This window comes from Curcuma longa, chromosome 8, assembly GCF_044706935.1.
Source record: "Curcuma longa cultivar G26 ecotype Majalengka, Jawa Barat chromosome 8, ITB_CL_G26_1.1, whole genome shotgun sequence".
NCBI classification, from domain to species: Eukaryota; Viridiplantae; Streptophyta; class Magnoliopsida; order Zingiberales; family Zingiberaceae; genus Curcuma; species Curcuma longa.
The window spans coordinates 4,367,384-4,382,496 of record NC_133868.1 but is presented as its reverse complement, the minus strand read 5'-3'; the positions used below and the strand labels follow the sequence as shown (position 1 = coordinate 4,382,496).

Sequence of the window (15,113 nt, the reverse complement as noted above, 5' to 3'; positions counted from 1 at the left end):
CAATGAAGCAGCTTACATTTAGCATTAACACTGATATCTCCAGCAGTCATCTTCTTTAGTTTTGACTATATCACAATAAATAATAATTAATGATTAAACAAATTTTATAATAGAGCATGCTATAAATAATAAACGAAAGTATAATATTGTGTTAAGATAGTTACCTGAGCTGCAATATTGCTATCGCCACTAATATAATTTCCAACACCGCTTCCAATGCCACCACTAGCAACCTAATTTGACAAACAAATTAGTTATTGTTAGTCTAATACACAATAAGCTTATCTTATAATATCAAATGTAGTATGATAAAGCATTACTATGAATTTTGCACTTATTTGATGATGCAATCAGATTTCCATAAATACATAACATACCTAAGTTGGGAAAAAAACATAAATACCAATCAGATTCCATAAACACCAATCAGATTCCATAAATACCAATCATGCATTTAAAACAGAAATACCAATCAGCAATTCATCAGAAGAAATACAATATAATTCTGGATAAAATCAGAATAACTATATAACTCTACAATAAAAATAGCCACATTACTAACCTGTTCCTTTTCATTTTGTAACTTTATAGTTTGAAAGTAGGACCTCATTTCTTGCATTTCTTGTTGAAGATTATGCACTATACTTTCAAGATGCTTAACAGTTGAATTTTTTTCCACAAAAGCTCCGACTTTTGATGGTTTAACTCCAAAGCCCATTCCACGCACTCTACCTCGAGATTCCTTGCCAAATACAAGGCTAATTGCATCATCGGCAATGTTAGTTGTGTTTAAAGCTTCGGGTGGGCATTCTTCTATTTCTTTCTGCAAATAGCAATATACAAATATTGTAAAATAGCTTTATCTGCAGTGCTAGCATAGGTATGAAAACTCTTATTACTATTTTATCTCCAATAGCTTGACTAATAGGTTGCCCATTTTTCTTCTTGTGACCTTCAATCCAAACTTGTGACCTTGTAATTGTTGTATCTGCAGGACTTGCTTTTTCCTTAAGTATTTGACATATATAAATATAAAAAAATTGTTAGAAATAAATAATAATATATATAAGCATATGTATAGAAATTTTGGATTCATAATTGTTTATAAATAATAACACTTACCATAATGTTAGCCAATCGAGCATAACCTCTCCGGCTCATCGTGTGAATGTGATCTTGATTTTCCCTCATTGCTCTAAATTTTACACTCTTTTCCTGAGAATAAAAATATATATAACATATTCACATATATCCAAGTACGTTAATCCTACGAGTAGTTCTAATATATCAAAATCCATTACAAGTAAATTCACTTAATTAATACTTACTTGAAATTCAGGTGATAATGTTCTCTTTACAAACAATTCCCACTGTTGTTGATCCATAAATTCAGGCTTCAAAATATTAAGATTTCGTGAAGCTACTTGACCTGTATTGGCTTCTCGTACAAGTATTTGCAGTTTGGACTTTCTATCACGCCACAACTTAGCCAATTTTTGAAAGATTATTTTCTTTTCACACTCCTCAACATTATAATTCACCTGTACATTAAGAAACACAAAATTATATCAACTTTTTGTTATAAATTAAAACTTATTAAATTCAATACATTACCTGAAGACAACTCCACATCCTATTCTTCACATCTTCATTCACATCGTTCCACCCATCTAATGTATATGGCACAAATTCTTTTACCATACACCCAAGAAAAGAAGCATATTTTATAGAATTAACCCCAATTGGTTGTCCGAACTCATTACGCTCCAGCTCTTTAGGCATTAAATGACCACTAGCTAATTTCAATTTTGATGGACCCCTTGCCTTTTTCTTATCAATTTTGCCTTCGTCAATTGACTGTGTATCATGCAAATCCTCTGATGAATTAGGTGAAGTATTAGAGTCCACTCCTGATAGCCTCTTCACTATATTAGCCTACAAAATAGCATAAAGAGAATGAAATATATAACTATACTTTACTATAGTAAACCAAGATTTAAAAAAAATACAATATCACCTGAATTTCATCTACAACTGACTTGCTCCGTTTTCTTCCCCATTTTTCATCTTTTAAATGCTATATAATAACCTGCTCATAAATAATATGACATGATACATTATTGAAGATAAATAAGTGGAGGAAAAAAATATAGAAACAATAAAATTTTAACTATGCAACATATAATGACACTTACAAACCTAAAATGAAATAACACAGATCCTAAAACACTAAAACAACATTTTACCTCTGCTTGCTGCTACAAGGGGAGGAAATAGGCGCGAGAGGAGTGACGACCGGCTGGGCGTGCGGTCGAGCGTTGGAGGAGAACTCGGCGGTCGGGCGAGCGCGGGAGGAGTGATGGTCGGGCGGGTGAGGGCTGGAGGAGAACTCGTCGGGCGGGCAAGTGCGGGAGGAGTGACGACCAGGGGGAATCTCACGAAACAGCGCCGGTCGGGAGAGTGAGCACGGGCAGGCGAGCGCGGCCGGCCGAGCGCACGGGCAAGCACGAGCGATCGCGGTCGGAGGGGGGAGTCTCGCAAAGGATAGAGGCAGTCGGGAGCGAGTTTGCGAAAAAACCTAAGGCGTGCGTGTAAAGACCGGCTGGGAAAAGAAATATTTATCAAATACTTTTTTAATATATTTTTAATAGTGTATCATCTATGCGCGCTGCCAATGCTATTTTTTAACCTTCTTTTAACAGCGTATAATTTTTACATGCTGTAAAAAATACTATTCACAGCGCACGATTATACGTGCGCTGTTAATTTTAAAATATAATTTATTATCCGCAGCGCACTTGATTATGTGCGCTATAAAAACTATTATTAACAACACATTATAGATATATGTCGTTAATGATGTGTTGTGAAAAGTGAAGTTTATTGTAGTGAGTGCTCTTTTTTTAATAATTTTTTCAATTTTTGTGCTATTGATGGTGATATCACCAGTGAAATGTGTTTCCATGTAGGCTTAACTTGATATGTGTGATTGTGTTTCTATTTTTTATTATAGAAAGAATTGTTTATGGAAACTGTATGATAGGTTATGCTGCGTAAATTAATCAATTCAAATAAAAATTAATATTTATTTGTTTTTATTATATTTGTGTAGGTAATAGTCGAACTTTAAAATATTATTAAATTAAAACTACATGGAATAAATCAAATTTTATTATTCCTTTAATTTTAAATAATTTTATTTTGATAAAATAGTAGGGACTTATATTTTTTTAATTATTATTTGAATATAAATATATCTGTTTAAAAATATGACTTTTGATATACAAAATATATGAAAAAAACTTAGAAGAATTTATTTAATCTAAAAAAATGTGCACTTGATAGATTTGCTATTAATATTAAAATTCAAGACTCAAAAAATAATATAATTAAAAATCAATTGAATTTTGTTAAAAGATAATACTTTAGGATTAAAAAATCCGTCAAAAACTTCCTAATAATCACAAATCTAATCCATTAAATATTAATATTAACGAAAAAGATAATAATAATGTAAAAGAATAAGAAGATAATTAATAGATCTTGAAGATAAAATTTTTAATAATATTGATGAAACTATTGTTCAAAATATATATGATCTAGTACCATGGAAAAATATAAATACAAATTTAATATATTTATTAGTTGAAAAAGATCCAATTAGAGAAATCAATCTATTGTCCAAATAATGAAAATTCTAGATATTTTCTATGATTCATTATATTCAAAATTACCAAATAGAGAAAAATATTATAGTAAATTGATAATATATTCAAAAGAATTAGATATAATATTTTGCTTTTATTATAAATTATTTAGTCAAAAATTAATTATAATTCAATTAGCAAATGAAGGGTGTCGAGATTGAAAAAATCTTAGTGCAAAGCTTGAAAGTCATGAATAACATATTATAAATATGAATATTTAGTTTGATATTAAAATGAGATTACTTAAAAATAAAATTATTGATCAAAATTTATAAGAAAAGATAGAAAAAGAACATTAGAAAAATGTATTAATAAAAATTATTACTATAGTTAAAAATTTTGTAAAAAAATTAGCATTTTGTGGTACAAATGAGAAGATTTATTAAGATAACAATGGAAATTTTTAGATTTATTTGAAATGATTACAGAATTTAATCCGATAATGCAAGAACACTTTAAACATATTCAAAATGGTGAAATTTATAATTATTATTTTGACCATAATATATAAAATATTAATAAATATATTAGAAAAAGAAATAAAATATATTATAATTAAAAAATAAAAGAAGTAAAATACTTTTCAATTATACTTGATTTTACTCTAGATATAAGTTATTAAGAATAAATGTCTCTTATATTAATATGTGTAAATATTTTAAAAGTCCAATCAAAATAGAAAAATATTGTATATATTTTTTAAAAGTAGATGATATATGGTCTTTTTGATACTCTTATTTGTATAATAAAGAAAAATTAAACTTGATGTAAATGGCATAAGAGGACAAAGATATGATAATGAAGTTAATATGAAAAGTAAACAATAAGGCATACAAAAGTGAATTTTAGGCATAAATTCTATAGTTTTTGATACACATGTGGTTGTCATAGTTTTAACTTAGTAATATATTAATATATGATATGGCTAATTCTTGTCTTAGTTAGAGCTGTCAAATGGGCTAATCCATAATGGGGCGTGCCAACTCACCAGATATCTGGTATATAGAAGGGTGGAGCGAACTGACCCACCAACTTGATGGGTTGAAAATTCTTCAACTCAACCCAACCCAAGGCGGGTTGTGGGTTAGACGGGCTAACCCACAGACCTATCAAAAAATAAAAAAGTATAGAAATATTAAAAATTTTAAGTTTGAATTACGTTTAAATGGGTCAAGTTAAAATTTTTGATTTTGGATTGCGGTTTAAACAAGTCAAGTTCGTTAGTCTATTGAGTTTTCTACTTTAATTTTAAATTAAATAAAAGTTTTCTCAACCTGTAGGCCAACCCAAGCTCGCCGCATATCGACCCACGAGGTGCGGGCCTAAGCGGGTCAGCCCACTTGAATCTATCTTAAAATGAGTTAATAAAATTTTTATCTAACCCACTTAAATTATTTGGCGAGGCCGGCCAATCCAAACGACACAATCCAAATTGATGACTCTAGTCCTAGTACTATAAGATTATTTAGTGTGATACAACGTATTTACTCATTATTTTCTTCTTTTTGAAAGATGAAAAGTTTTATAAGACCGTATTTCTAATTTAACAATTAAACCATTATTACAAATTCGTTGGAAAAGTCATCTTGAAAGTATTAAAGCAATAAAATATCAAACTCCACAAATAAGAGAAGTTTTATATAAACTTGAAGAAACTAGTGATGATCCTAAAACAAAAGGTGAAGCAAATTTTTTAGCAACATATGAGTTTAAAAATTTTAAATTTTTATTAGGTATGGTTAGTTGCTATGATATATTATTTATAATTAATATTGTTAGGTATGGTTAGTTACAAGGTGTTATTTTTTTAATGATTATAGAAAAAATGAATTCATAATTGTTGTAATTTCTATCAAAGAGATTGCAATTGAAATGAATATAGAATTAAAATTTCATGAAAATATATAATTAGGAGAAACAAACGATTTGATGAGAATAAAACTAACAAGGGGAATTACTTACTTTAATCATATTATGGATTATGTTATTTCTTCACTTTAAAATAGGATTGAATAATTTAAAATATAAAAAGATAATTTTAATTTTTTATATATATGGTGTAGAAAAGTTAAAATTGTATGATGATGATTTTTAAAAAAATAAAATATTTAAATTTTAAAAAAATTTTAACACATGACATGTTATCGATGGTTTTAATTTATTTTTAGAATTAAAATCCTTAAAAAATAATAATAAATCTAAAATTAAAAATAGCACTTGAGATATTGAACCTTTTAAAAAAAATTAAAATAATTTACATGTAACTTCAACAGAATTTTTTTTTTTCAAAATTAAAATTAATAAAATCTTATGTACATTCAATAATATCTTAAGAAATATTAAATAATTTAATAATTTTATCAATCGAAACATTTTATTATCAAAACTTAAATATAAAAATTTAATTAATAATTTTACATCTCAAAAATCATAAAACTAAAATTTATATAAAAATTTATTTTTAAAAATTAAATATGTTATTATCGATTCCACATCCGAATGAGAAATTTTTTTAAAAATATTAAAGATTAAAAATAATTGTCTAGGGCCTTAAGGAAACTTGAGACTGCCTGTCTATATTAAATCTTTTTACATATGATTCTTCTTTTGGCGCTTGATGTTAAGTAGCATTTATGAGTTCTTTTTAATCGTTTACATGTGATTCCCCTATCACCCGACACAATCTAACAACCCTCCCCAAAAATAAAGAAAATAAAAAAATAAAAAACTCACGGCCTTTTATGTTTCTACATCTCCCATGCATATTCACGAGGTAAAATTTTAAATATAAAGCATCAACCAATTTGCAAATAGATATGCAATAACTAGATTCATTAATTAAGCAAGAGTAGCTTGTTATACATCAAACCAAAGATACGTACTGATGGCAAAGCAAGCAGGAATGGACCCTTTCCATTCGGTTAGCTTTTCTTATTTTCACTATGTGTATACATATATATATATAATTACATTAAACTACCCTTGCTTGTTATGTCCTCCGGAGTCCGGTCACGGAATTCTGCATCAAAAATATAAACCACGAGATAATTAGCATGCAGAAGAAGCAGAAGACGAGATAATTAGCATGCTTTAAATTATTTATTTATTTTTCGTATATAAAAAATTAGTTGCGTATATGAACGCGTACGTACGTGGCGCAGTCGATGTGGACGCTGAGGCGGAAGGAGAGGGAGACGGCGCACTGGCCGGGCAGCGCCGCCACCAGCTGGTCTTGTATGTTCTTGATCTGCGTCGCCTCCGTCTTCAGGCAGTTGCAGGCTAGCTGCCGCATCTCTGTCGTCGGTGTCCGAGCCTGCAGATCGTGCACGGCGGCGCAGCACGTCGGCGACGCGTGCGCCTCCTCTCCCGTCACGTAGCTGACGCACGAAGTCCCCACGATCTTCCGCACGTCGGCGCACGTCAGCTGCGGCTCCGCCGCCTCGGCTGCCAGCACCAGCAGAACCACCGCCGCAGCCATCGCCGCCTTCTTCATCGACATTATATGATATTATGCAATATCCAATCCACTCGATCGACCTTAGTGCATCGACGCATCCAATTCGGCGGAATTTATAACCGTGGCGACGGTGGATTGATTGCGTGAGCCGGTGGATTGCTGATGGAAGATTGAGATGGCAATGCATGGAATTTGTTGGTACGTGCATGCTTGAAGAAGCTAATTGAAGATGGCCATGCAACGTAAGGTGGTGACACGTCGGCATAGATTACTTGAAGATCGATCCGAGTGATCAATATTAAGTGGTCAGTGAGGTCATACCATGCCATCTGATGGATAGGACAAGGAAGTTTTTCCCACTGAGCTTGCAATTCTACTTCTAATTCTATGCCTTAATTTGTTTGGACGTGCCATTTACGTATGCTTAATTCATTAATCTCGACATAAATCACGAGATCAAATTAATTACGTGTCGATTCAAATTAGCCGAGCAAACATCATAAGAAAATCATGAAATCGCAACCGAATTAACAATGAAACTTTTTTAGCTATGGGAATAATCATTCCATCGCTAACGTTTCATTTAGCGACGGAAATAAATTTCTGTCGTTACATTAACCACGAAAATAAAATTTCGTCGCTAATATAACGACTAAACTTTATTTCCATCGCTAATTTAGCGATGAAATAATAATTTCGTCTTTATTTCCATCACTAATATAGCTACAGAATTAATATATAAAAATAGAAATAAGGTTTAGTGACGGAAATAAAACTCCATCACTAAGATAGCGACGAAATTTTATTTCCAACGCTACTTTAGAGATGGAATTTTACTAATCTGTCGCTAAGTTCGCAATTTTAGGCTTTCCTTCCCAACCCTATTCTTCTCCCCTCCGCGATTTCTTTGCTCCGGCGATCTCCTCGCTCGCGGTGTCCTCTCCTCTAGCGATCTCCTAGTACACGACGAACTCTCCTCTGGCAAACCCTCCTCCCGCGAACTCTACTCGCGTGCGCGCGGCGTTTTTTTCTTTGGATCCACCCTCTCTCATGCTTTTTTCCTCCAGCGAACTCTCCGGCGTTCTCTTCTCCGGTTCCAACCTTTCCTCCCCAAAGCTTATTCGATTCCGACTTTCCCCCAAAGGTAACATCTCCCGGATCCTTTATCATAACCATTTTTTCCAAGCTTATACTTGTGGTAAATTTAGTATAAATTTTCTTGGTTTAGGGTCTATAGTAATCTTGAATTTGATTAAAATTTAGTATAAATTTGCTTCACAAATACGCATCAAAATAAAATTAAAATAGATAAAATATTAATCAATGTAATTAATTAAGTAAATTTGCTTCACAAATGAAGAAATAAATTAAATAGTAATGACTAAATTAAATAGTTAAGTGGCTTAACTATGCTAATGAAGTATATATTGGTCTCCTCTCATAATTTAATGATTATTTTAATTACGTGTTGATTCAAATTAGCCGAGCAAATACCACGAAAATCATGAAATAGCGACGGAATTAACGATGAAACTTTTTTCTCATTACTATTTTAGTGACGGGAATAATCATTTTGTCACTAACGTTTCATTTAGCGACAGAAATAAATTTCCGTCGCTACATTAACGAAGGAAATAAAATTCTGTCGTTAATATAGCGACTGAACTTTAATTCCGTCGCTAATTTAGCGATGAAATAATAATTTCGTCTCTATTTCCGTCACTAATATAGCCACGGAATTAATATATAAAAATGGAAATAAGGTTTAGCGATGGAAATAAAACTCCGTCGCTAAGGTAGCGACGGAATTTTATTTCCATCACAACCTTAGCGACAGAATTTTACTAATCTGTCGCTAAGGTAGCGACGGAATTTTATTTCCATCGCAACCTTAATTAGCAACGGAATTTTACTAATCTGTCGCTAAGGTAGCGACGGAATTTTATTTCCATCGCAACCTTAGCGACGGAATTTTACTAATCCGTCGCTAAGTTCGCGATTTTAGGGTTTCCTTCCCGACCCTATTCTGCTCCCCTCCGCGATTTCTCTGCTCCGGCGATCTCCGCGCTCGCGACGTCCTCTCCTCTAGCGATCTCTTAGCACACGGCGAACTCTCCTCCGGCGAACCCTCCTCCCGCGAACTCTCCTCGCGTGTGCGTGGCGTTTTCTTCTCTAGATCCACTACAAGAAAAAAAGGATTTCCCGGCGGTTTTAAAATCGTTTAGCGGCGGTTTGGAACCGCCGCAAAATCATTTCCCGGCGGTTTGGTAAACCGCCGCTGATACCGGTGTCGTTAAACCATTTAGCGGCGGTTTTAGAGAACCGCTGGTATAACCGCCACTAAAGTAGATTTCCCGGCGGTTGTTTTTGCGGCGGTTCGAAATATTTCCCGGCGGTTTGTTTAGTGGCGGTTAGAAATGATTTTTCGGCGGTTGTTTTTGCGACGGTTCGAGATAATTTCCCGGCGGTTCTTTTAACGGCGGTTAGAAATGATTTCCTGGTGGTTTATTTTTTGCGGCGGTTCGAATTGATTTCCCGGCGGTTTGCTAAAACTGCCGCAAAATGGTTTCCCGGCGGTTTGCTAAAACTGCCGCAAAATGGTTTCCCGGCTAAAACTGCCGCAAAATGGTTTCCCGTTTGCTAAAAGTGCCGTAAAATAGTTTCCCGGCAGTTTTAGCTTTTAGTGTGCAATTACATAATTTTCAACCTGCGATAGTTTTTACAATAGAAAAATTAAACCAAAAATTATAAAAAATTAAAAATTTTACTTGCATTAATTTCTTGCAAAACTAGTGAACAAATATTCATTACACATGGATATCAAATTTGTCAAATATCAAATCACATACAGTTATCATTTATCAACAGGTATAATACATTGTTATCATTTATCAAGTTGCAGCCAACAGAATTACAGTACTGTGGAGTCCTTCCCAGAAATTTGCTATGATGGGATCCTTTGAAGTTGTATGTGGAGTCCTTCCCAGAAATTTGCTATGATGGGATCCTTTGAAGAAATTTGTCTAATTCACCAACGGAAAATAAGTTTACCTCCTCCTTGAAATTGAGATCATAAGTCTTATCATTCTCACTATAGAATTCAGAAGCAGCAACATCCATGCCAATCAGAACCTGCAGCAATTCCCAAACAATCATAACCTGCAGCAACATCCATGCCATAAGTTTACCTCCTCCTGATGTTCTTAAAGAAGTGAGTAAAACAATCATAACACAATACCAATACTAACCTTCAGATTGTGATAAACTTCTACACCCATCTTCATGGCTTCCTTGAAACAAGAAGCCCCCACTGGAAGAATCATGAATTCCTGTCATGAAAAGAAACTCGAGATAAGTAACTTAACTACCTTATACACAGAAGTGAAACTGATATCTCAGAGGGTTCTAACCTGCATAGCAAGCTTATTTCCAGCATGTGATCCTCCATTGATAACATTAAATGCAGGAACAGGCAAGACTAAGTTCTTGTTTCCAGCAAGATTTGCTATGTGCTACATCCCAAAAAAAGAATAAATATCAGAAAATTTTAAAAGCTATTCGGAGTGGTGTCTAAAACTTTTACCAACCTGATAGAGTGGAATTTTCTTCACACTTGCACCTGCTTTGCATACAGCAAGTGATACAGCCAATATGGCGTTGGCGCCAAGCTGAAGCAATAACATGGAACCAAAATAATGAATTATTAAAAACTAAAGGAAAAAAATAAAATAACAATGACTTGATAGAGCAATTTACCTTCTGTTTGCACCAACCCCATTCATTTTGAGTACCATCAAGTTGTTGTACCATGAAATTATCAATCTGTGCTTGCTCAATAGGATCCTGAAACAATTTAAATATGCATGCTTGATAGACATACAGTATAAATGTAATAATACAATGGGGAATAAAAATATAATACAGAAAGGACAAAAAGCTAAGAACATTAAGCATACCTTGTCGATCAATGCTGGAGCAATTACTTTATTCACATTCTCAACAGCCTAATCCAGAATGGATAAAGATTTTTATCATGTTACTAAAGGCATACAAAAATAAGAAAAAAATAACATGTGGTCGAACATTCAAAGGAATTTCAAAGGAATGTCACACTTCATAGGGAGTAAAGATTAAAGACAAGTAGTTTAAGCTTTTAATTAAAATCTCCAATATATACCTTTAGTCAGACATTGTCCAACTCAAGCAGGCTACGAGTTCCAATATATTATGTTCATTTGAACTGTCAAAAGCTATACAAAATAGACAAGCAAGACATATAATAGACATTGGCTAAGCACTTATCACTTTTATGTCCTTAATGATGCAAGCATCTCACATGGCACAATGACTAATGCTAGAATAAGTCAATAACTCTATACCTGAAAGCATATCACACAAATATTTAACAAAGTTTAGTTAAATGCAACATATAAGGTTCACAAAGTTTTTAGTAACTGTCTTTGCTTTCAAGGAGCAAGACCATCACATGCAACATATAAGGTTCACAAAGTTTAGTTAAATGCAACAGCCTTCTTCCCAGCTTACACACCTGCAACCACAGACAAATGCAGCAAATATTGACGTTGTTAATGAATTAAGATAACAACCACACATTTGAAGACATGTAAAGGTGCAAAATCACTTCTCATAAGCAAAGGTAAATAGTAAAACATACCTAAGCTATGATGCAATCTAGCTACTAATTTAATTTGGACTAAGGTTGGAATGATCAGCAAGTTGTTGAGCATCATGACTAGCCGAGGAAGATGGTCTTGCACCTTGTGAGAGTGCAGGTGCACTCCCTTCATCTGGGGCCTAAAATTAAAAATACTAATTGAATATAAAAAATTAAAAGTAATTTTAACACCATTAACATACATACCATCGAACTAATCAAAGTGGCCAATTCAGGTGGCAAATTGCTTCCTTGCATTTGCAGAATATATTTAACAGCTCCCTCAAATGCTTGTCTTCTTGATCTTTCTGTTTCAATTATTGATTCCAAATTCTGTACTTTTACTCGAGAAGCTTCTAATTCAGATTTCATCTCAGTCATATATGTTTGGAGTCCAAAATCAACAGGAGCATTTGAACATGATGTTTGACCAAAGACTTGAGTAGGGCATGGCCCAGAACCCACACCTCGAACTCGGCCCGGGTGCTCCTTCCCTATAGCTTGAGAAAGTGAATCAATTTTTGAAAATCCAACATCTATGGGATAAAAGTTCACCAAAATTGAAAACATGGTATCAGAATAGCAAGTTCTATGTTTGAATCCTGTTAATTGCTATTGTCAGTAGATCAAAAAAATATAAATACCCTTAGTTAAGTCAATCCTTTGGGAGAGTTACTATCCACACAAAAGAGATATTGAGATTAAAATTCAAAAGCACTGTAGAAAAAACTTTGAACAACAAACAGAGATTAAAATAGCTTGTTGCCATCCAAAAGGTAAATTGTGAACAACAAACAGAGGTGGCAGATATAAATCAAAATTAATTAGACTAAACAAACATTCAAAAACCAGCTAAGCACAGAAAACTTATATTGTCAAGATGTTGTTGTTGCAAGTATGCCAAACTATACAGATCGTGGCCCAAAATAACATGAACCATTAATAATATGATAACGGAAAGGGCTAGGGCTAAAACAAAAGGAAAAGGCTAGGGCTAAGGCTCTAATAAGGATAGACATTCCATCCAAATCAAGGACTTTTAATTTAATTTGATTCAATTATTTTGGATAAAAAACTAGGCAGATCTATCTCTCTATTGAAGGTGTTAAACAAGACTAATGTTTATCCTATTAGTGACTTACCAACACAATAAACATAATAACAAACTGTTTACCTCTCCTTGACTTGCTCCCTTGACGAGGCCAGCAATGTCAACAAACTCTACAGACGCTGGAAATGTCCGCTGAGATTTACTAAGCTTTCCAAGTACATTCAATCGAGGGTCAGGGACTGCCACTATGCCAACATTTGGCTCTATGGTACAAAAGGGAAAATTTGCTGCCTGGGCTTTCCCATTCTCCACCTGAAAACAAGGCATCATCGTAAGATAACCTATATCAGAATCACCAAAAAAAAAAAGACCATACTCACTCACAATTGTGATTTAAAATGGAATTCTTTTTCATTTTCGACTGTTCTTTGATAACAAAAAGCTATCTATTTTTGGCTCCCAACACCAAGAAGCGAAAGGGATTGCAAGTACAAAAGAATACGATACGTGGGTATGAACGGGGAGCTTACGACGGCATTGAAGAGGGTAGATTTTCCAGAGAGGAAGCCGCAGCGTCCAGAGAGGAAGCCGCCGTCCAGAGAGGAAGTCGCAGCGGCGAAGTCTGGAAGGCTCTGCGTGAAGTTGATTCGGGCGAGAAGTAGGGTTTGGGTGTCGCCGTCCAGCGAGGAAGTTCGTAGCGGCGAAGTCTGGAAGGCTCGGCGTGAAGTTGATTCGGGCGAGAAGTAGGGTTTGGGTGCCGCGGCGTGAAGTTGATTCGGGCGAGAGGGAGCCGCGGCATGAAGACGTGAAGTAGGGTTTGGGGGCGAAGGGAGCGCGCGGCGTGAGGTTGGTTCGGGCGAAGGGAGCGCCGGTTTTAGATTTTTTAGTAGCGGAAGTTGATTTGCGGCGGTTTTATAATTTATTATAAACCGCCGGGAAAATAGTATATAACGGCGGTTTAATTTTAAACCGCCGCGAAATAAATTATAAACTGCCATTAATTACTAAACCGCCGCAAATCAAATTTAAACCGCCACAAAAAATTTATTTTTGCGGCGGTTGTTTGAAACCGCCGGGAAAAATAATAATAGCGGCGGTTTTAAAAACCGCCGCTAAATAACTGCCGCAAAATCAAGATTTTTTAGTAGTGATCCAGCCTCTCTCAGCTGCTTTTCTCCTCTAGCGAACTCTCCGACGTTCTCTTCTCCGATTCTGACCTTTCCTCCCCAAAGCTTATTCGATTCCGGCCTTCCCCCAAAGGTAACATCTCTCGGATCCTTTATCATAACCATTTTTTTCCAAGCTTATACTTGTAGTAAATTTAGTATAAATTTTCTTAGTTTAGGGTCTATAGTAATCTTGAATTTGATTAAAATTTAGTATAAATTTGCTTCACAAATACGCATCAAAATAAAATTAAAATAGATAAAATATTAATCAATGTAATTAATTAAGTAAATTTGCTTCACAAATTAAGAAATAAATTAAATAGTAATGACTAAATTAAATGGTTAAGTGGCTTAACTATGCTAATGAAGTATATATTGGTCTCCTCTCATAATTTAATAGTTTTTTAAACAAATCTTGTCATTTGTATTATATTTTGACCAAAACTAAGTGCTTAAAAAGTAATTTAAAATATGGTTGCATTCAATTTTACTTATTATTTTTACTCAAGGAAAATTTATTTTTTCAGAAGGTTACAATATATATGAATAAAGTTTGGATATACAATAGATTAGATGATGGATTTATCCAAGTTAAATTTTATGTTGGAGTTGAAGAGTTTGTAAACTTTCCTAAGAGTCATTCAAAATGCATGAATGGTGTAGAGTTACGTTGTCCGTGTAATCATTGCAAATGTAGTTACTGGACCAACTCAAGTCATGTAAACTCTTTTGGAAAAATCTTACATCCTTATGAAAAAAAAAAAAAATTAACCAAAACTAAGTACTTGCAATAATGTAAATATATTGCATACAATAAAAGGATGAAAAAAAATAGTTTCGAGAGTGGAAACGTTTCATTTACCCCTTTGAGACTGGTAATGGTTACTGGGGAAATAAATGATTCGATTCTCTTGATCTTGAGGTAATCCTTTGAGACCTTGTGCAATGGAAGATATGAACCAAGCCTGTGGCAGGTAAGTGTCTAGGGCCGGGAACACTTAGGAACTCGGTAGCATGACGACTTGACTTTAAGTAAGGATTTTGATACCAATTA

General features: G+C 33.9%; 2 protein-coding genes across 2 annotated transcripts; both read right to left on the bottom strand.

Annotated features, from left to right (window-relative positions):
• Positions 1-350: 350 nt before the first annotated feature.
• LOC141833877 (uncharacterized) lies at positions 351-7,200 on the bottom strand. Its single transcript, XM_074721386.1, has 10 exons — positions 6,860-7,200; positions 2,247-2,534; positions 2,196-2,199; positions 2,018-2,077; positions 1,615-1,935; positions 1,329-1,541; positions 1,123-1,215; positions 900-1,007; positions 563-823; positions 351-377 (listed from the first exon to the last, which is right to left on the bottom strand). The coding sequence occupies exons 1-10, from the start codon at positions 7,198-7,200 to the stop codon at positions 351-353; spliced, it is 1,716 nt and encodes a 571-aa protein (XP_074577487.1).
• Positions 7,201-9,844: 2,644 nt separating this feature from the next.
• On the bottom strand, positions 9,845-12,409 carry LOC141833875 (enolase-like). Its single transcript, XM_074721385.1, has 8 exons — positions 12,047-12,409; positions 11,121-11,168; positions 10,921-11,007; positions 10,752-10,832; positions 10,575-10,676; positions 10,413-10,493; positions 10,216-10,296; positions 9,845-9,871 (listed from the first exon to the last, which is right to left on the bottom strand). Exons 1-8 carry the CDS (start codon positions 12,407-12,409, stop codon positions 9,845-9,847), a joined length of 870 nt encoding a protein of 289 aa, XP_074577486.1.
• Positions 12,410-15,113: the final 2,704 nt, after the last annotated feature.